Genomic DNA, 20538 nt, shown 5'->3' on the forward strand with positions numbered 1-20538 from the left:
CTTTAGTGTACAGTGTAGTTTCAAATTTACCTCCCTTTATGTATACTTCAACATCAAGATAATGTATATGACTGGGGCTAGATTCACATGTGAACTCTATAAGTGGATGACAACTATTCAGATATTCAAGATATTCCATCAGTTCTTTTTTGTCCCCGTCCAAAGGACGAAGACGTCATCCATATATCTTAGCCACTTTTTTACGTGAAACTTAATGAGTGTGTAGAAACTTATTCATGAAAATGTCCACTGTTGCTGTAAATAAAATTCTTCCCCAAAACAAAAATAGTTTTTGTATAATATTAGTTCCAACAGACTCATCAAGAATCCTATTTGTGCATTATCCAAAAGCCTGTATATGAAAATTCCTACATAGGAAGGTATGTCAGCTATCAGAGAGGAATTGAATAAAGATGTATCTTTGGATAATGCACAAATAGGATTCTTAATGAGTCTGTTGAAACTAATATTATACAAAAACTATTTTGGTTTTGGGGAAGAATTTTATTTACAGCAACAGGGGACTTCAATGGGGACCCCTGTGGCCCCCAGTTTAGCTAACATTTTCATGAATAAGATTGAAGAGAAATATGTTCCAACACACAATATGTTTCCATGTAAAAAAAAAAAGTGACTAAGATATGTGGATGACGTCTTCGTCCTTTGGACAGGGACACAAATAGAACTGATGGAATATCTTGAATATCTGAATAGTTGTCATCCATTTATAGAGTTTACATGTGAATCTAGCCCCAGTCATATACATTATCTTGATATTGAAGTATGCATTAAGGGAGGTAAATTTGAAACCACACTGCATACTAAAGAGAATGATAGAAATAATATGCTACATAAGAAAAGTGGGCATGCTCCACAGGTGTTCAATGGGATCCCCAAGGGACAATTAATAAGGGAAAAAAGAATCTGCGGTATAGAAGAGGAATACACTAAAAATTTTGAAAAAATCTTAGATAAGTTTGTTTAACGAGGCCATGAGAGGGCTGAACTGGTGGAGGTCGGAAAAATAGTAGATCAGATACCTAGAGAACAGTTAAGAGAAAAAAAATAAAAAGAGAGAAGCTTCCCTTTTTTTATCCACATATGATGGTCACTCTAAATTAATAAAGAAGGAGTGTTTTAAAAGCAAAGTATGGTAGCCTATGTAAACAGAGACCCAGGTTTAATAGCGAACTATTTGGTTTGTTCAGATATTGCTGAAAAAAGGAATCCAAACACAGATTTCTAAAAACCAGAAAAAAAATGTACATTCCCGTGTAGGGCTTGTCAAAATTGGTATAATAAAGGGAGATGCGATAATGCATCGTATGAAAAGGAATACAAGAGGATACTATACCTGTGAGTCCAAACAGGTTATCTATATATTCAAATGTGGGATGGTCTATATAGGCCAGACATCGAGACCCGTACGTGTTAGACTAAATGAACATAAGAGCTCTATTAGGAACTTTAAAAAGAAGATAGAAGGAGGTAAAAGGGAAGAACAGAGTGATAAATATGGGGAAACAAGTCTAGCAAGACATTTTATAGAAAAAATACATCAGGTATGTGAATTGAGGTGGATGATCTTGGAAGAAGTGCAAGGAAATGGGAAAGAACAGGTTAAAAGGAAACTATATCAGAGAGAGGTGTTACGCCTAGCGCTCCGGGTCCCCGCTCCTCCCCGGAGCGCTCACGGCGTCTCTCTCCCTGCAGCGCCCCGGTCAGTCCCGCTGACCGGGAGCGCTGCACTGACATGGCCGTCGGGGATGCGATTCGCACAGCGGGACGCGCCCGCTCGCGAATCGCATCCCAGGTCACTTACCCGTCCCGGGCCCCTCCTGTCATGTGCTGGCGCGCGCGGCTCCGCTCTCTAGGGCGCGCACGCGCCAGCTCTCTGAGACTTAAAGGGCCAGTGCACCAATGATTGGTGCCTGGCCCAATTAGCTTAATTGGCTTCCACCTGCTCCCTGGCTATATCTGATCACCTCCCCTGCACTCCCTTGCCGGATCTTGTTGCCTTGTGCCAGTGAAAGCGTTTAGTGTTGTCCAAAGCCTGTGTTACCTGAACTCCTGCTATTCATCTTGACTACGAACCTTGCCGCCTGCCCCGACCTTCTGCTACGTTTGACCTTGCCTCTGCCTAGTCCTTCTGTCCCACGCCTTCTCAGCAGTCAGCGAGGTTGAGCCGTTGCTAGTGGATACGACCTGGTTGCTACTGCCGCAGCAAGACCATCCCGCTTTGCGGCGGGCTCTGGTGAACACCAGTAGCCTCTTAGAACCGGTCCACCAGCACGGTCCACGCCAATCCCTCGCTGACACAGAGGATCCACTACCTGTGAGCCGAATCGTGACAGTAGATCCGGCCATGGATCCCGCTGAGGTGCCGCTGCCAAGTCTCGCTGACCTTACCACGGTGGTCGCTCAGCAATCGCAGCAAATTGCCCAACAAGGACAGCAGCTGTCGCAGTTGACCGCCACGTTACAGCAACTTCTGCCTCTGCTACAGCAGCAACCATCTCCTCCGCCAGCTCCTGCACCTCCTCCGCAGCGAGTGGCCGCTCCTAGCCTCCGCTTGTCCCTGCCGGACAAATTTGATGGGGACTCTAGACTCTGCCGTGGATTTTTATCTCAGTGTTCCCTGCATATGGAGATGTTGTCGGACTTGTTTCCTACAGAACGGTCTAAGGTGGCGTTCGTAGTGAGCCTTCTTTCAGGAAAGGCCTTGTCTTGGGCCACACCGCTCTGGGACCGCAATGATGCTGCCACAGCCACAGTCCAGTCCTTCTTCGCTGAGGTCCGTAGTGTCTTCGAGGAGCTAGCCCGAGCTTCTTCTGCCGAGACTGCACTGCTGAACCTGGTCCAGGGTAATTCTTCAGTGGGCGAGTACGCCATCCAATTTCGTACTCTTGCTTCCGAATTATCATGGAATAACGAGGCTCTCTGCGCGACCTTTAAAAAAGGCCTATCCAGTCGCATCAAGGATGTGCTGGCCGCACGAGAGATTCCTGCCAACCTGCAAGAACTTATCCATTTGGCCACCCGCATTGACATGCGTTTTTCTGAGAGACATCAAGAGCTCCGCCAGGAAAAAGACTTAGATCTCTGGGCACCTCTCCCACAGTATCCGCTGCAATCTACGCCTGGGCCTCCCGCCGAGGAGGCCATGCAAGTGGATCGGTCTCGCCTGACCCAGGAAGAGAGGAATCGCCGTAGGGAAGAAAATCTTTGTCTGTACTGTGCCAGTACCGAGCATTTCTTGGTGGATTGCCCTATTCGTCCTCCACGTCTGGGAAACGCACGCACGCACCCAGCTCACGTGGGTGTGGCGTCTCTTGGTTCAAAGTCTGCTTCTCCACGTCTCACGGTGCCCGTGCGGATTTCTTCTTCAGCCAACTCCTCCCTCTCAGCCGTGGCCTGCTTGGACTCTGGTGCCTCTGGGAATTTTATTCTGGATTCTTTTGTGAATAAATTCCGCATCCTGGTGACCCGTCTCGTCAAGCCGCTCTACATTTCCGCGGTCAACGGAGTCAGATTGGATTGCACCGTGCGTTACCGCACAGAACCCCTCTTGATGTGCACTGGACCCCACCATGAAAGGATTGAATTTTTCGTCCTCCCCAACTGCACCTCTGAGGTCCTCCTCGGTCTGCCATGGCTCCAGCTTCATTCTCCCACCCTTGACTGGACCACCGGGGAGATCAAGAACTGGGACTCTGCTTGCCACAAGAGATGCCTCTCCCCCCCTCCCAGTCCCGTCAGGCAAGCCTCAGTGCCTCCTCATGGCCCCCGTCCTTGTGTCACCCTGCCCCGTGCCAAGCTTCACCCTCTGCCCTCCCTCCCCATTCCCACTCCTGCTATACTGCCTGCCTTTGAGGAAACCCTCCATTCACTCCCGGTGTCCTCATCCCAGGTAAAGCAGTTGTCGGACAAAAAAAGGGGGAGACCTAAGGGGGGGGTACCGTTACGCCTAGCGCTCCGGGTCCCCGCTCCTCCCCGGAGCGCTCACGGCGTCTTTCTCCCTGCAGCGCCCCGGTCAGTCCCGCTGACCGGGAGCGCTGCACTGACATGGCCGTCGGGGATGCGATTCGCACAGCGGGACGCGCCCGCTCGTGAATCGCATCCCAGGTCACTTACTCGTCCCGGGCCCCTCCTGTCATGTGCTGGCGCGCGCGGCTCCGCTCTCTAGGGCGCGCGCGCGCCAGCTCTCTGAGACTTAAAGGGCCAGTGCACCAATGATTGGTGCCTGGCCCAATTAGCTTAATTGGCTTCCACCTGCTCCCTGGCTATATCTGATCACCTCCCCTGCACTCCCTTGCCGGATCTTGTTGCCTTGTGCCAGTGAAAGCGTTTAGTGTTGTCCAAAGCCTGTGTTACCTGAACTCCTGCTATCCATCTTGACTACGAACCTTGCCGCCTGCCCCGACCTTCTGCTACGTCTGACCTTGCCTCTGCCTAGTCCTTCTGTCCCACGCCTTCTTAGCAGTCAGCGAGGTTGAGCCGTTGCTAGTGGATACGACCTGGTTGCTACTGCCGCAGCAAGACCATCCCGCTTTGCGGCGGGCTCTGGTGAACACCAGTAGCCTCTTAGAACCGGTCCACCAGCACGGTCCACGCCAATCCCTCGCTGACACAGAGGATCCACTACCTGTGAGCCGAATCGTGACAAGAGGTATATTGGAATCGATGGCAAGGAGCGCTAGCACCAAATGGCATTAATGAAAACTGCCATTTTAATGTTTTTCTATAGAACGTATATACTATCTGGGACAGTGCATTGTACTTTATACATTTATACTAATTTAAGTATGTTTTTATTTGATATTAATGTTGCAGATAGGAAGATCTTGCAAGATCATGTCTGTATGTAATTTGGTGGTGGGTGGACGGAAGTTAGGTTGAGAAGGGGAGGCAACTCCTGAAACAGCCCGACTGTTGCTCGCATGCCTTCGAGCGCTTCATCTTGGCCCTAAGGAAGGCGATCCAGGACTGCCAGGAATAGACTGCCCCAGGAGGGGATTCATATGTTCTAGAGATGCTATGCCTAAAATGGTATCTTGAAGATCTTTACACCCGGTGAATATATGGTTCCATGTCCTGTATTCTATACTTTTGTATGAAGTGAATAAGTTTTGGATAAAAGTGGACATATAATGCAATCTTTGTGAATGTGTGGTTTTTTACATGTGAATTGGTATATACAGGTGGGGAGGACGGAACCTCTAGCTAGACACAAGGGAGCCACCCACAGGTGTTTAACACCCGCTGTCTGCTTGATAGTGATTATATGGAGATTTATCAAAACCTGTCCAGAGGAAAAGTTGCTGAGTTGCCCTTAGCAACCAATCAGATCGCTTCTTTCATCTTTAAAAAGGCCTCTAAAAAATGAAATAAGCTATCTGATTGGTTGCTATAGGCAACTCAGCAACTTTTTTTTTAATAGGTTTTGATAAATCTCCCCAATGGTATTTTTTTTTTTTTTTTTACAGGGAGCAGAAGGCTTTGTCGATGTCACTGTTTTCACGGAAGGATTCAATAAAACCTTACATAATGGCTTCAGTTTTACGACTTTCTTGGCACCATCCATCACTGAAATCAACCCAAGTACCAGTAGTGTTTTGGGTAATATAACCCTGACTATTTCAGGCTCTGACTTCCAGAATGAGTCAGTGGACAATGCTGTGTCTCTTGGGAATAAACCATGTCATCTCTTGGAGTGGACTCCAACTAAAATAATGTGTCTTCTGCCTGCACTTCCTCCTGGGAAGTACAATATCCTTGTGAAAGTCGGAAACGGGGGATTTGCAATATCCAGGTAGTTATGGTATTTGTGTTATATGCGGCAGTTGTTCAAGACAGTAGTTTATGTTTCTCTGTCAAGTTCATCTCTCTCATGAATAATTTGTTGTGGACTCTTGATGATTATTGAGGATCATTATAATTATTCTTAATTTCAACTTGAAGGACACTTGTAGAATACAGAATAGTAAAAGGGCTCAGAAGTAGCTAAACAGATTGATATCAAGTTTTGGGGGAAATCCCCTTTGCATGGGACCATACTCCCTTTGCTTCAAACTGGGATGTGCAAAAATGAGCAACCTTTTGCCAATCTGCACCTGGCACAGACTCTAATAGGTATCCCCCAATGTCCTAGAAAAAGAGCACGTCAATACACATTAGTGAACAAGTGCTATGTCCATGCAAAACTACCTCATTATTATTGTATGCACTATAGAGAGATATAAAGTGCAGCTCTATAGCCAATCAGACTCTCTAAAGGCCAACTAATTAAACATAGCAATAATACACACAGCTCTTAAACTATCCATAAAAATGCATGATTTTTATTTTCCCCTGGGCAACATGCCGCAAATAAATCTTGGTAAAATTAGGTAGCATAACTCGAAGATTCTGTCTCTGTTTTGTTGCAGCATGAGCAATGATGCATCAGTTGAATATATTCTGGAAGTGAACAGTATTGTCCCACAGTATGGATCCCTATATGGAGGTTCTAGAGTCACACTGGCTGGATCTGGGTTCAGTGTTGTCCCAAGTGAAAATAAAGTACAAATAGGTATGTTATGAAGTTATCATTCCTGGAGGCAGTTAGCCTCTCTAGAATCTCTAGAACGAGATGAGAGAAGTACTTGCTAAATGTGTTTTCTCCCATCTCTGTGCCACATGAACCACCATTCAATGTAAGTCTATGGGACAGTGTCTATCGTGCACACAGGAGAGCATGGAGAGGAGCGCACAGCTGATCATTTTAGCGATCAGTTGAGGTCTTGATGTTAACTCAAGTATAAGAAAGAAGATATGGCTGTACATCCACATGTACATTTATCTATTGCTTCTCAATTACAAAATCTAACAGGTAGTAAGTTCACATTTTGAACTTAAAGCATACAGGTTCACTAACCCTTTGATGGCCGCCTGTGTCAAGTAACATAGTAACATAGTTCATAAGGTTGAAAAAAGACCAAAGTCCATCAAGTTCAACCTATATCCCTAATGAGTCCCTACTGAGTTGATCCAGAGGAAGGCAAAAACCCTCATACTAAAGGTAAAAATTCCTTCCCGACTCCAAATATGGCATCAGAATAAATCCTTGGATCAATGTTCTGTCCCTATAGCTCTAGAATCCATACCTGTAATGTTATTACTCTCCAAAAATGCATCCAGACCTCTTTTGAACTCTTTTACAGAGATCACCATTACCACTTCCTCAGGCAGAGAATTCCACAATATCACTGCTCTTACAGTAAAGAACCCCCATCTGTGCTGGTGTAGAAACCTTCTTTCTTCTAAACGTAGAGGATGCCCCCTTGTTATAGATACAGTCCTGGGTATAAATAGATCATGGGAGAGATCTCTGTACTGTCCCCTGATATATTTATACATAGTTATTAGGTCTCCCCCTAAGCCTTCTTTTTTCCAAACTAAATAACCCTAATTCTGATAATCTTTCTTGGTATTGTACATTGTACATCTTGCAGTGAAAATGTAAGATATTTTTAAGTCTCCCATTTAGTGTTAGTATTCTTGTTTTTGAGGACATTATCCCATTATATATTGTTAAGGGCTTCTCTGAGTTGATCGAACTTTGCCTTCCTGAAATTCATTGTTTTTGTGGCCCCTCGAGAGATTCCCTTATTGAAGAACAAGTTATAATGTATTATATTATGGTCACTATTTCCTAGGTATCTTTCTACTTGCACATTAGTTACTCTGTCAGGTACGTTGGTTAATATTAAGTCTAGTAGGGCGTCCCCTCTTGTCAGGCCCTGCACCATTTGGGACAGATAATTGTCTTTAGCTATAGTCAGAAGCCTGTTTCCTTTATGAGATTCACAGGTCTCAGTCTCCCAATTTATATCAGGATAGTTAAAGTCCCCCATTATTATCACGTCATTTTGATTTGCTGTCTTGTTTATTTGCCTCAGTAATTTATCTTCTGCCTCTTCCATTATGTTTGGTGTCTTATAACAAACCCCTATCAGGATTTTTTGATTTTTATCTGCATATATTTCTACCCATAATGACTCCATATTATCGTTTCCCTGCCCTATATCCTCCCGTAGTGTGGCCTTCAGACTCAAATGCACATACAGACAAACTCCTTCCCCTTTCCGTTTTGTCTGATCCTTCCTGAATAGACTATAACCCTGTATGTTGATCGCCTAGTCACATCTATCGTTCAACCAAGTCTCTGCTATACCCACTATGTCATAATTCTCCTCAGACATCAACCACTCCAGTTCATCACTTTTATCTGTCAGACTTCTGGCATTAGTCATCATGCAATTCAATGGTATATGTTTTTTCTTCCTATGAAGCCTATCCCTATTAACTATTCTAACCCCTCTCTCTGCTCCACCCCCAGATATATTACTTAGTCCACCCTCTCTATCTACACTATCTTCCCCCTCTATGTTGTAGGTTCCATCCTCCCTAGTCCCTAGTTTAAACACTCCTCCACCCTTCTAGCCATCTTCTCCCCAAGCACAGCTGCACTCTCCCCATTGAGGTGCAGCCCGTCCCTATGGTAGAGCCGGTAACCGACAGCGAAGTGGGCCCAGTTCTCCATGAACCCAAATCCCTCCTTCCTACACCAGCTTCTGAGCCACTTGTTTACCTCCCTGATCTCCCGCTGCCTCCCTGGTGTGGCTCGTGGTACAGGTAATATTTCAGAAAATACTACCTTGGAGGTCTTTGCCTTAAGCTTGCGGCCTAAGTCCCTTAAATCATTTTTAAGGACACTCCACCAACCTCTTACTTTGTCATTGGTGCCAATATGTACCATGACTGCTGGTTCCTCTCCAGCCCCACCAGCCAACCTGTCAACCCGATCCGCAATGTGCAGAACTCGACAACACACTGTTCAACGATCCCGGTCTTTGTGACAGATTGCCCTGTCTGTCCCCCTAATATTTGAGTCCCCCACTACCAGTACCTGTCTGGCCTGCCCTGCACTCCTCCCTCCCTCCTTACTGGAGCACACACCCACCTGGCGGTCAGAAGTAGTATCTTGTTGCAGTACTGCTAGCTCTAAAATGATATCTACCTCATCTGCCAAACCGGGCAAACTTGTTGGGGTGTGCCAGTTCAGGACTAGCATCCCTGACACTTTTCCCTCTAACCCGTTTTCTAACTGTAACCCAGCTAGCTGCCTGACTGCCCTGCATCTCTGTCCCACTATCCTCCCCCACCTCTAACCCAGAGAGTACTTGCTCAGTGAGCAGGAAACTCCTCTCCATGTTGTCACTGCTTCTCATTGTTGCCAGTCGCTCCTCTAGATCCAGGATCTGGGCTTCTAAACGAACAATTAGCACACATCTCGCAAAACAATATGCACCCTCAAACTGTTGTTCAAGGATTGCATACATTGAACAGGATTTACATTGGACTGCATTTTCCAACATGGAGGCCATCTAGTTATATCGATTTAACAGATTTACAGCAAAAAACAGACAGTAAATATTACAAATGAATTCTCAGTAGACCTTCTGAGTTAAACTCTCTACAGTGTAAACAAAGTAACACTCACAGCGATCTCAAACTCCTGCTTTCAAACTCTCAGATTTCCAACTCTCTTGCAGCTCCTCTCTTTCAAAGCACGTCTCAGTCAGAGCAAGCTCAGAATGAGTCCCAAGCTACAATTTATACACCTGTGTCCAATCCGCCCCTACTCCTGGAGGCAGACACACAGCAGATATATCAGATTTCCAACTCTCTTGCAGCTCCTCTCTTTCATAGCAAGTCTCAGTCAGAGCAGGGTACTAACTTAAAATGGCGTATTGCTGAGCAACAGCCACCACCACCAAAACACGCTGTGTTTGGCAGCCCCACCACTGCAAGACCTAGCCCCTGGCTCTGGGCCATGCCACCCTAAAGACACAGTGCCACAGCAGCAATGGCCGTAGCAGAGCTCCACAAAAGTGTGAATAAATTACCAAGTTCACCTTACAATGTGGGAGAACAGGTTGGGAGCACATGCAGTCACCTACTAAATAAAGGGGTCAGGGCAGAATGGGTGGAGTGCTGGAACCAAGGTATTTTTATTCTACATTTGTGTTACAAAAGCGACAGATGCATTTTATTATATCTGTTCATGTAAAAAATTGGGTGACAAATAATGTTAGCGTAATGTGAGGCTCCTAGGCCTCAGTGCAAAGTCTGTAGCATGGGGCCCCAACCTAGTATGTTGTCTTATGGGGAAGATAGGCCTTTGGGAACCTTCAGACATCTGGACCCAACTGCACTTACTACCTCTACAATCTCTACAGTTATGCTGCTGGTTCACCCCATTACAGTTCCCATCAGGGTCACCTCAGAATTTTGGATTGCCAGCCTGACCAGATTAGCAGCATTGCTTCCAATATTATGTTGGGGTTAAATGAATGCTTCACAATTTATAGATGTATTATATTTGTATGTTTATTATATTCTAGGCTCCCTCCCATGTGGTGTCTCTGTCAGTTCAGTCAATGAGTTGATCTGTGTGATCCAAAGACCTGGTACAGTCTATACGGTAACAAATCACGGTGTAGATTCAGGTGAGTACAATATTCTATTCTAGCAGATGCAATGGTTGGAGTGCAAAATTTATCAATTGAGCAAGGCACACACGGCACACAAAATTTTGCTAAAGCATGCCGGTTGATAAATGAAAGAGAGCTGAGCTCTGATTGGTTGCCAAGGGCAACAAAGGGAATTTTATTATACGACAGCTTGACAAATCTCCCCAATAAACCATACATCTGGCAAGGGTCTGTTAGTTACTTTGGACCACCACCACTAGTGAACCAGCAGAAACAGCACCACCCTTGTGGGTTATGCCTGCTATTGAAATGCATCCTCGCTTAATAGGCTCCCTCCCATGTAGCAGTTCAGCTAATAAGTTGAACCATAAATACAAAGTAAGTTCCATTGCAATGTGAAGGATTTCTTATTACTGTCCTAAAGAATACATCTAGACCGGAGAGACATAAACTGCCACAAATTTATGGAGCACGCTGTATATATAAATGCATCTTGCTTGGTATATTAGACACGTCTGTCTTTCTTTTGCCATTGCTTTGCTGGCGTATATTATACCATTTTGATGCATGCCTCGATGTAGCATTGAATCCTGTCTATGTGTCTGTATTTTGACATCTTGCTCTCAGGTTTTGGATATTGGAGTCAGTTTATCAATTTATAATCTGACACTTAAAAAAAAATAAAAAGTAGAATTTTTTTTTTGCAAACTCACTCCAGTCGACAGGTGAGGTTGAAATAGTAAAGTAAAAAATGTGCCAAACTCATCATTAGTGCATTGACATAAGGGAAGAATGCGAGCTAAAAAGGATAAGTGAGAGGAAAAAAACAACAACAAATGATAAATTCCCTAGAATGAAAAAACTCCGGACAAAAAGTCTTCAGAGGGAATTTATCATTAGTGCAGACTTTTATAAAATGTGAAACCTGCTACCATAAGTGTGTGGTTTTCACAGTTGCTGCACGAAATTTACTTTGTTGCTCTTGAAAAATATCATATATACATGTGGAATATTTATTAATAAAAAGAAAAAGAAAAGCAGTTGCCACCTCGGTCAGAATTGGTTGTTAGCGGAAACTGCTAAATTTATAAGGAAAATGTCATACCTCTCTCACTTGCTTGATATGATACTATTATATATCTATCATACAGTTTTCATATATAATTTTTTCTTTATTTAGTGCGTGGCCTTGGTTATGCCTGGTCTCCATCAAGCCTGGTGATATCTACAGGAGACACTGTGGTTTGGAGCTGGCAAGTCCTGCCTTTTATTACGGGTATTGGATACAGAGTGTTCTCCGTGTCAGATCCTGCCAACTCTACCTATGATGGAATTTCCTTCAACAGTGGGGCTCGTGTACCCTCAGGTCAGTACCTCATTTATTAGTGTTATAATAGTGAGCGGGGGTGAGGGTTAATACTGTGAAAGCTCATGCAAAAGTGGGTGTCAATGGACATGTCATATGATTAGGCAAATCATTGTTATCCATTTTAAGTTAAAGGAGTATTCCATTGGAAAACTTTTTTTTTTTTAAATCAACTGGTGTCAGAAAGTTAAACAGATTTGTAAATTAGAACAGTAGAAGAAAACCACACTCACCCCTAAGCTTGTGCACCAAGACTTTATTCCGTGAAGACTATGAACATGAACGCAAGAAGCAGGACACCGGCAGAAACGCCAAGGGCACACACACGTGTAGTTACAGCTGTTTCACGAGACTCAGCCCGCTTCGTCAGACTTACACACAGGTCTCAGACATGAAGGCGTGCTGTGTGGATTTTGTGGCCTCCTTTTAGTACAGGATATTTTGCTGGCATCATATAAAATTTCAGAGGCCTTAGGGTGCAAAAATCTATTTTTATAGAAAATCTATTTTTATTTTTTTTAGGTCATCATGCAGTATAAATGACATCTTAACTTTACTCTGCAGATTGATACGATTATGGGGATACCAAAGTTATATACTTTTTTATATTTTAGTATATTTATAGCATAAAAACTATTTTTGTAGAAAAAAATCATGTTTGTACATCGCCGTATTCAGTGAGCCATAACTTTTTTATTTTTTCACTGAAGCAATTGTGTGGGGACTCGTTTTTTGTGGGACATATTAACGTTTTTGGGGAGACTGTTTTTGGGTGTATAATATATAAATACAGTGTATATATATATATATATATATATATATACACACATATATAATACATTTTATTATTTTTTATATTTTTCACCTTTTTTCAAATTTTTGGACACTTTTTTCACATCTTTTTTCTTTTTTTCACATATTTTTATTTATATTTTTACACATTTTTTGACACTACTTTCTTTTACTATTATACACATAATTCAATGGAGCACACATCTGTACTCCATTGAATTATGCCTATGTCTGTCAGTTTTACACTGGCAGGAATAGAACAAGCAGATCAGCATCTACCTTAGGTAAAGGCTGATCTGCTCCTGTTGTCATGAAAATAGAGGCCATTGTCAGGCCTCCGGTTGCCATGGCAACCATTGGCGCTTTCCCTTTGCAGGGCACCGATCGGTAACAGAGGGAGCTCTCTTCCTCTGTAACCCTAATAGATGCTGTGGTCACAGTGACCGCAGCATCTACAGGGAAAACTCAGGATCGGGCAGCCTCCTTGGACCCTTTCTCCTGGAGGAGGAGAACCCCTCACTATCACTGCTATCACTAATAGCAGCGATCGCCGGCCAGGGACTGCTGCGATTGGTCCCTGGCCAGCTTCAGGGATGCTCGGCTGTGCAGCACAGCCAAACTCAATAAACTGTCACAGTGCTGTGACAGTTTAAACTTATCAGGTACTTGTATGTGGAGATGCGGGAAGTCTTCCCAAATCACCACCTACATGTACCTGATTTTGCGATGTGTAGCCCCACTTCTGTTTCATAGAGACTAGAGCTGAATATGTTAAAAGAAGAAAGAGCAATGACTGGACAAAAAGCCGGAAAAAATGCCCATTCTGCGACACAGCGTTAGCTGCAAGTCAATAGGGAACTTCAAAATGCCATATCCACCTGGTGTTTTTCAGTTTCACGTTTTTTTTAATCCTTTTGGCATTTTTCTGCTATTTTGGGCTCAGTGGGTTATTTTCAAAAACAAACTCATGTTGAGACGTGGCATTTTTTCGGGGGGAAAAATTGGCGTTTTTGCGAGCATTTCTTTTTCTTTTTTTGATTTTAGAAATCTAAAAATTGGATGGTGTTGGCTTTTTTTAAATTAAATTTCGTAGGTTACCATTTAAGGAAATCTGCAATGAAATAAACGTATCCCCTATCCAAACGCTGGAATGCCCTGCGATCTCCTGCAGGGGACCCTGGCTCTGCCACAGTATGACCCCACATGCTGGCCGACACGCCCCCTCCATGGATCTCTATGGGAGAGGCGGGGATGCAGCGTTCTTGCACCCCTGCCTCTCCCATAGAGCTGTATGGGGGGGCGTGTTTGACGACATGTGCATTAGCTGATGCACAGCACGGCAATGCCGGGGCACGGTACAGGAGATCGCAGGGGGTCTCAGAGGTCAGACCCCCGCGACCCCCGCTATCCTGTGGATAGGGGATAAGTTTATTTCACTGATCAACTTTAAACCATAAAAAAGATACAATATGGAAAAATTGTAGCGAACAAATTTTATATATTTTTTAGAATAAATTCTTTTTCAATTTTTCGTACAGGGAACCATTTATGTGAGCAGGCAGGGATGGAAAAATGCACCCGACAATATTAAAAATGGCTATGGGGTCCATGTGATTTTTAAATTAGAAAGTATTCTTCTATTAATGTATTTAATAATATATATATATTTAATAATATATATATATAAGCTTTTTATCGATTTAATGTAAAATCAGTGTACAGTGTTATATGTTTTTTAAAACTATATGTCCGCACACTATTTTGTTCCTACTACTACTCCTAGCATGGAACAGAGTGTGCTTTATGTTGGGAGAAGTAGTACCTGCAGTAAGGGACAGATCGCCCCAGGTCTTATGAGTGATCGGTACTTATATTCCTGATATTCCTGAGATGCGGGAGGAGCTGCAGCACTCCCCATCCCCGCTCTTTACTCCGGTCGGCCAGAGATGTAAATAAAACTTCACATCAATGATTCATATTTTCCGCACAGAGCGGTGATTGGCCAGATCGTGCCGGCCAATCACAACTCTTAGTGCCAAATGTGAATCAGTGATGTGAGTTCAGAGCAGAGATTGCGGAGCGCTGCAGAGTGCCACCCGCTTCTCTGGATTTTAAATCCGGATCGCAACAGAGACCCGTTGCAATCTGTCCTTTAGTTCAGGAACTACAGTTCCCAGCATGGAACAGACTCCCATGCTGGAAATAGTGGTAGTACTGAAATATTTTCGGACATGTAGTTAATAAAGTAACACAGTAGTTAAAGGAGATATGCAGTAAAAACAAACTTCTTTCCCTGTCGTCCCTCAGCAGCACAGTATGGGGTGTCTCCGCTCCTGTAAGCTAAATAGGACTTGGATTTTTTAATGAAGGAAGGTTTCTGGGGGGTGGAGTCAAGACGAACTACTACTTTTCTCCAATGTCAAAGAACTAAGAGCAAACTTCTATGTGCTCCTCCATTTCACCCCTCCTCTCATTGGGAAGGCTGTCAAGGTGAGATCAAACAATATGGCATCAGTTAATTACCTAAACAAACATGGAGGAACAAGATCAAATACACTTCTTCAGGAAGTGGCAAGGATTTTTCGTTGGGCAGAACCTAGGATACCCAGGTTATCTGCTGTCCACATAAAGGGAACACAGAATTTCATAGCAGACTGCAGGAGCAGAGATCTTACAGTTCCGGGAGAATGGGCTCTGAATCAGGAAATTTTTCTTCAACTTGTGGATCTCTGGGGTCTTCCAGAGATGGATCTGATGGCCACAAGAGCCAATCACAAACTGGACAAGTTCTGTTCCCTTTATCCGGGTGAAGATTCTAGTGGATGCCCTGACAGTGACATGGAACTTCAACCTAGCATACATCTTTCCGACAACTTACATGATACCCAGGGTATTGATGATGATCAGACAGGACCAGGCCTCTGTAATAGCAATCATTCCATTTTGGCCCAAGAGAGTCTGGTTCTCCCAGCTCATTTTAATGAGCAAGGGAACTTTTTGGAGACTTCCCCCCCAAGCAGAACCTGGTGTCTCAGGGCATGCAGCTCTGCTACAACCTCAAAGCATTCAATTTAACAGCATGGAGCTTGATAGGTCCTTAATGAAAGCCAAAGGGTTTTCAGACCATTTATTGGAAACGCTTTCTCTTTCTGAGTGAGGCGACCAATAAGACTTATGCCAGAATAAGAAGATTTTTTCTTAATTGGTGTTCTGCTAAGAAGATCAACCCTTTTTCATCTTCTGTTCCATAAATCCTGGAATTTCTACAGGACGGTTTTGACAAAGGTCTTTCTCTTTACTCTATAAACTTTGTGAGCAGTCCTTCACATGCGCCTTACTCAGGAGCCGGTTGTCAGATCATTTATCAAGGGGATTTCCAGAATCCGTCCTAGAGTTATTAAACCTCCTTCTTCTCGGGATTAGGTGTTGGTTCTTCATCAGCTTTGTCTCCAACCTTTTGAGCCTTTGCTAGAAGTGGACTTAAAATTCCTCACTCTCAAATTAGTCTTGTAACTAGCAGTCACCACGGCTAAGAGAGTGAACGAGCTTCAAGCTCTAGCTTCTGCAGAACCTTATACCACTTTTTTGCCTGGAAAGGTTCCCTTAAGGTTACTCCCATCTTGTTTACCTAAAGTTGTTTCCTTTACATATATTAACCAGGTCATCTCCCTTCCACAATACTCTCCGGAATCTGACGTAGAAGACAAGATGCTGTCTAATCTAGATTTGGTGAGATGTCTAAAAATCTATCTTGAGAGAACCAAACCATTTTGGAATATTGAAAATCTTCTAATTCTTCATTATGGACCGAAGAAGGGTCTCAAGACCTCAAAACCTATGAATTCTCTTTGGATCTGTGAGTGCATTAATCTGTGCTACTCCTCTAAAGGACTTGTTGCTCCTGATTTTTCTAGAGCACACTCCACAAGATCCGTTTCAACTTCTTGGGCCGAACGCAATTCTTTTCCTCTAGAGCATATCTGTCAATCTGCAACCTGCAGTACTCCTTTAACTTTTTTTAAAGCATTACAGAGTTGATTCTTTTTTGTCTAGCGAGACTCTATTAGCCAAGACCGTGTTAAATTCTGCACGGCAGGAGAGCCCTCCCTAGGGGTTATATTTGCTAAATCCCCATATTTTGCTGCTGAGGGATGACAGGGAAGACTAAATTGTGTTTGTTAATTTGTTTTCCCTTTGTCTCCTCAGCAGCACAAGCTTCCCTTCCTTATACTTACCTTTTATTTTTTACCTACTGTTAATTTACTCAGTGTACTCTGTGTGTGGGGAGTATTTACAGGCAATAGGGGAGGTGCCTATGTACCTTTTTTGTTTTTTGTTTTATTTCATTTATTTAGCTAACAGGGGCAGAGACACCCCATATTGTGTTGCTGAGGAGACTAAGGGAAAACAAATTAACAAACAAAATGTAGTCTTCCCTGTGCCATGACAGCAAAAAGAAAAAAAAAACTAACTTTAACTCACATTCCTACGTTCCCCTGTTGCGGAGATATCGGGTCCCATTCCTCCAGTGCTGCAGATCTTCTGGCTTCTTTAGCTCTGTGACGTTCCAAGCTTAAAGAAGCCAGAAGACCTGCAGCACCAGAGGAACGGGACCCGATCTCTCCGCATCGGGGGAACGTAGGAAAGTGAGTTAAAGTTTTTGTTTTTTTATTCTTTTTGCAGCCCGGGAACAGGTAAAGAAGTTTGTTTTTTTACTGCATATCTCCTTTAATATAAAATCGCATTTTATAATTCAAATTCTTAAAATACACTTAATAAAAATTGTTACAAAGTCAATAATAAAAAAAACAACATATTTTTATTACATGGCCCCTTTATCCATTTTTTATATTGCCAGCTACATTTTTATGTCCCTGCCCGCTTACATAAATTGTTCGCTGATTGAAAAATAAAAAAAATTGTTATAAAAATATACATTTTGTTCCCTACAATTTTTCACATCCCTACTGCATATTTTTTTTCCCAATGGTAACCTATGAAAAGTTATGCAGTAACATATATTTCCCATAGACTTGTATGGGACTTTAAAGAAAAACCCTGACCCTGGCAAAAGGGGGTATGCAAGGGTTAAATCCCCTATCCTATGTTTGTTATTGACGCATAAGTAACATGTGTGCCAAGTTTCATGTTAATATCTTTAGCCGTTTGGACATTATTGTGGAACATACATACATACATACACACACACGTTGAGTTTTATATATATAGATATTAGAGATGAGCGAATTTACAGTAAATTCGATTCGTCACGAACTTCTCGACTCGGCAGTTGATGAATTATCCTGCTTAAATTAGTTCAGCTTTCCGGTGCTCCCGTGGGCTGGAAAAGGTGGATACAGTCCTATGAGACTCTTTCCTAGGACTGTATCCACCTTTTCCAGCCCACCGGAGCACCTGAAAGCTGAACTAATTTATGCAGGATAAGTTATCAACTGCCGAGCCGAGAAGTTCGTGACAAATCAAATTTACTGTAAATTTGCTCATCTCTAATAGATATGTATATATCCAGTAAATGCATACATCACAAGGTTCTCTCTTCTCTTATGACAAGTGGTCATAGGAAAATGCTGCATGAAAAGAGGCTTATATGTGTTTTGATGCTGATTTGCTGCAGACTTGATGTGGATTTCACCATGTGTAAATCTGCATCAATATCCACATGTAACACTTGTGGATCTTCTGTCAGATTCGTTGCGACCAAATCCACAGTGGAAAAATATGATCCAATTGACTCTCTCCTTACAGATATTAGCTGATTGTCGGGCAGGGACGACCACAAAGACCAAAGAGCCCCCATACAAAAACTCTATAATGGCCCTCAGCTCTCCGTAGAGCACCCTCCCATATCCACTAGTGATTGTCATCTAAGAAATTCATTTGCTCAGTCGCTTACATACAATCTAATAGACAATTAGAAGATGATTTTCTGGGACTATTGGGTTCTTTATTTATTGTACCCCTGTGTTGTATATTGTGGTAAGTCTTGGAGCTGTGTGTTTTAGGTCTTGGTTAGGTGGAGATTGGGCATTTTCATATTTTTCAATGCTTTTCCTGAAAACATTACAATGCTTTATACAGTAGTAGAATGATAGTGATAACATTCATGTTTTATATCTTACAGGTGTCTTTCAATATCAGTTCACATTACCGGGTATTTATTACTTCAGCAGCGGCTATGTTGATGATGGACAGACAATACTTATGCAAGGAGTGATCACTGTAATCCCCATCAGTGACCAGTACAGCCCAGTGAATGTGTCTATTGGAGGCATGGAGGCCACCTATGCTTCTGGTAAGTAAATATACTACACTATATATAGACATTGTAATACAAAATAATCTGGTCTAGACTGTAAATCTGACAAGTGTGCCATAGTCAGGGGTGGACTGAGAGAGTTTTCCTTTTGCAGGCCTGGCGCATACATTTATTCAGACCTGCATTCGATTGAGGGTCTGTGGGTATTGCCATTGGTCCAATGTGGTAGTCAGGCTTTGTAAAGGCTGTTTGGTCACAGATAAAGATAGGAAAATATACTTGAATCCCAGATTGTGATAAAATGTCAAACCTCCCTGTTCTACCCAGGTAAATGACCCCCTCTCCTTCTGCAGGTCAGTTTAAAATGTCTAAACATCTGTATTATAGCTAAAACAACCAAATATTTTACAGCTCTCCAATGTACAGATCTCCATGGGTTATGGGTGAAATACAGCCTCTAAAATGGGATTGTATTACAGCCGTGTGATACTGGCCTAACACTAACTATGAGCTAAGCCTAATATAGGTAAGAGCTGACATTTGTCCTAATGACATGCTATCACTGGTGTGTTGTTAATAAGGTGTAAGTACAATAAAGGCAGCCCATGCATCTGCTATGGGGTCTCTAGAAAGAGGGTGCCCAACTGGAGGGCCCTTCAGAAGGTGAAACTTGAGCAATGAATCACAGTGAACAAATAGAGCAGCCTTTTGAGGTGTGTGGCCTATATAAAGGGTATGGCTAAGTATATTAATCCTGTATATTAATATATCCTGTATATTAATATGTTGCCCAAGACAATACCTTTATATTAATATTAAATGCCAGACTAGACCCTAGACCAGATTACTTAATTAATTTTTGGATCCCACATTTGGATCCCCCTGTATATCCCCCTGTATATATTCATTAATATTAGACCCCTTTATCAATATTTGCCCCAGATCAAATCCCCTTATTAATATCAGAGCTCCTTAATATATTCCGACCCCAGATGAGGCAATAAATAAATGTCATGTCCTAGACCTCCTTTATTTCAGGCAACAACAAAGTTTAGATCCCAGACCAAACTTAGTATAAACTAAGCACCTCATAGGTTGACACTGTATAATGAAGTTAGCCTACTCATAGCAGACGAAAGATGCTCCACTTTTAGGGTTGTATAAGACCACAACACCTGTAAGAGCCTTTACGAACAAATGGTCCTTGTATAGTCCAATAGAGGGAGCTGCCGCCTCAAGAGGTACGCACGTCAGATCCCACTCGCTTGTCGGCATGGAGAAGATCACTGGATATCACCAAGAGCAAAAATTCCTGGTCCCTGTGCTGGATACCCTCAGGATAAGAAATGGTTCTTCTAATGTTCTGTTTTGTCCTTTAACAACACGTTTCAGGGACTTATATGCCCTTCCTCAGGTTCAAACTGTCCTTGTCTGTAACCTGAGTAAGGGAATATAAGTCCCTGTAATGTGTTGTTGAAGGACAAAAAGAAGAAGAACCATAACTTTGATGTTTGAGGAATTCCTTATCTTGAGGGTATCCAGAACAGCTCCCGGTATTTTTCTTT

At 42.9% G+C, this 20538-nt stretch overlaps 1 protein-coding gene and 1 long non-coding RNA gene across 2 annotated transcripts in view; one reads left to right on the top strand and one right to left on the bottom strand.

The window, feature by feature from the left end:
• The window catches only part of LOC130274357 (fibrocystin-L-like), a 352807-nt gene that overhangs the window by 209970 nt on the left and 122299 nt on the right, over positions 1 to 20538 (top strand). Inside the window, exons 33-37 of the mRNA XM_056522609.1 lie at positions 5487 to 5812; positions 6429 to 6571; positions 10449 to 10553; positions 11719 to 11904; positions 18839 to 19009. Of these exons, the coding sequence (XP_056378584.1) occupies positions 5487 to 5812; positions 6429 to 6571; positions 10449 to 10553; positions 11719 to 11904; positions 18839 to 19009 (931 nt within the window). The remainder of the gene's footprint in view (positions 1 to 5486; positions 5813 to 6428; positions 6572 to 10448; positions 10554 to 11718; positions 11905 to 18838; positions 19010 to 20538) is intronic.
• The window catches only part of LOC130274358 (uncharacterized), a 195789-nt gene that overhangs the window by 46475 nt on the left and 128776 nt on the right, over positions 1 to 20538 (bottom strand). The gene's annotated exons all lie outside the window — the stretch shown is intronic.

This window comes from Hyla sarda, chromosome 5 (assembly GCF_029499605.1).
Source record: "Hyla sarda isolate aHylSar1 chromosome 5, aHylSar1.hap1, whole genome shotgun sequence".
Classification (NCBI taxonomy): domain Eukaryota; kingdom Metazoa; phylum Chordata; class Amphibia; order Anura; family Hylidae; genus Hyla; species Hyla sarda.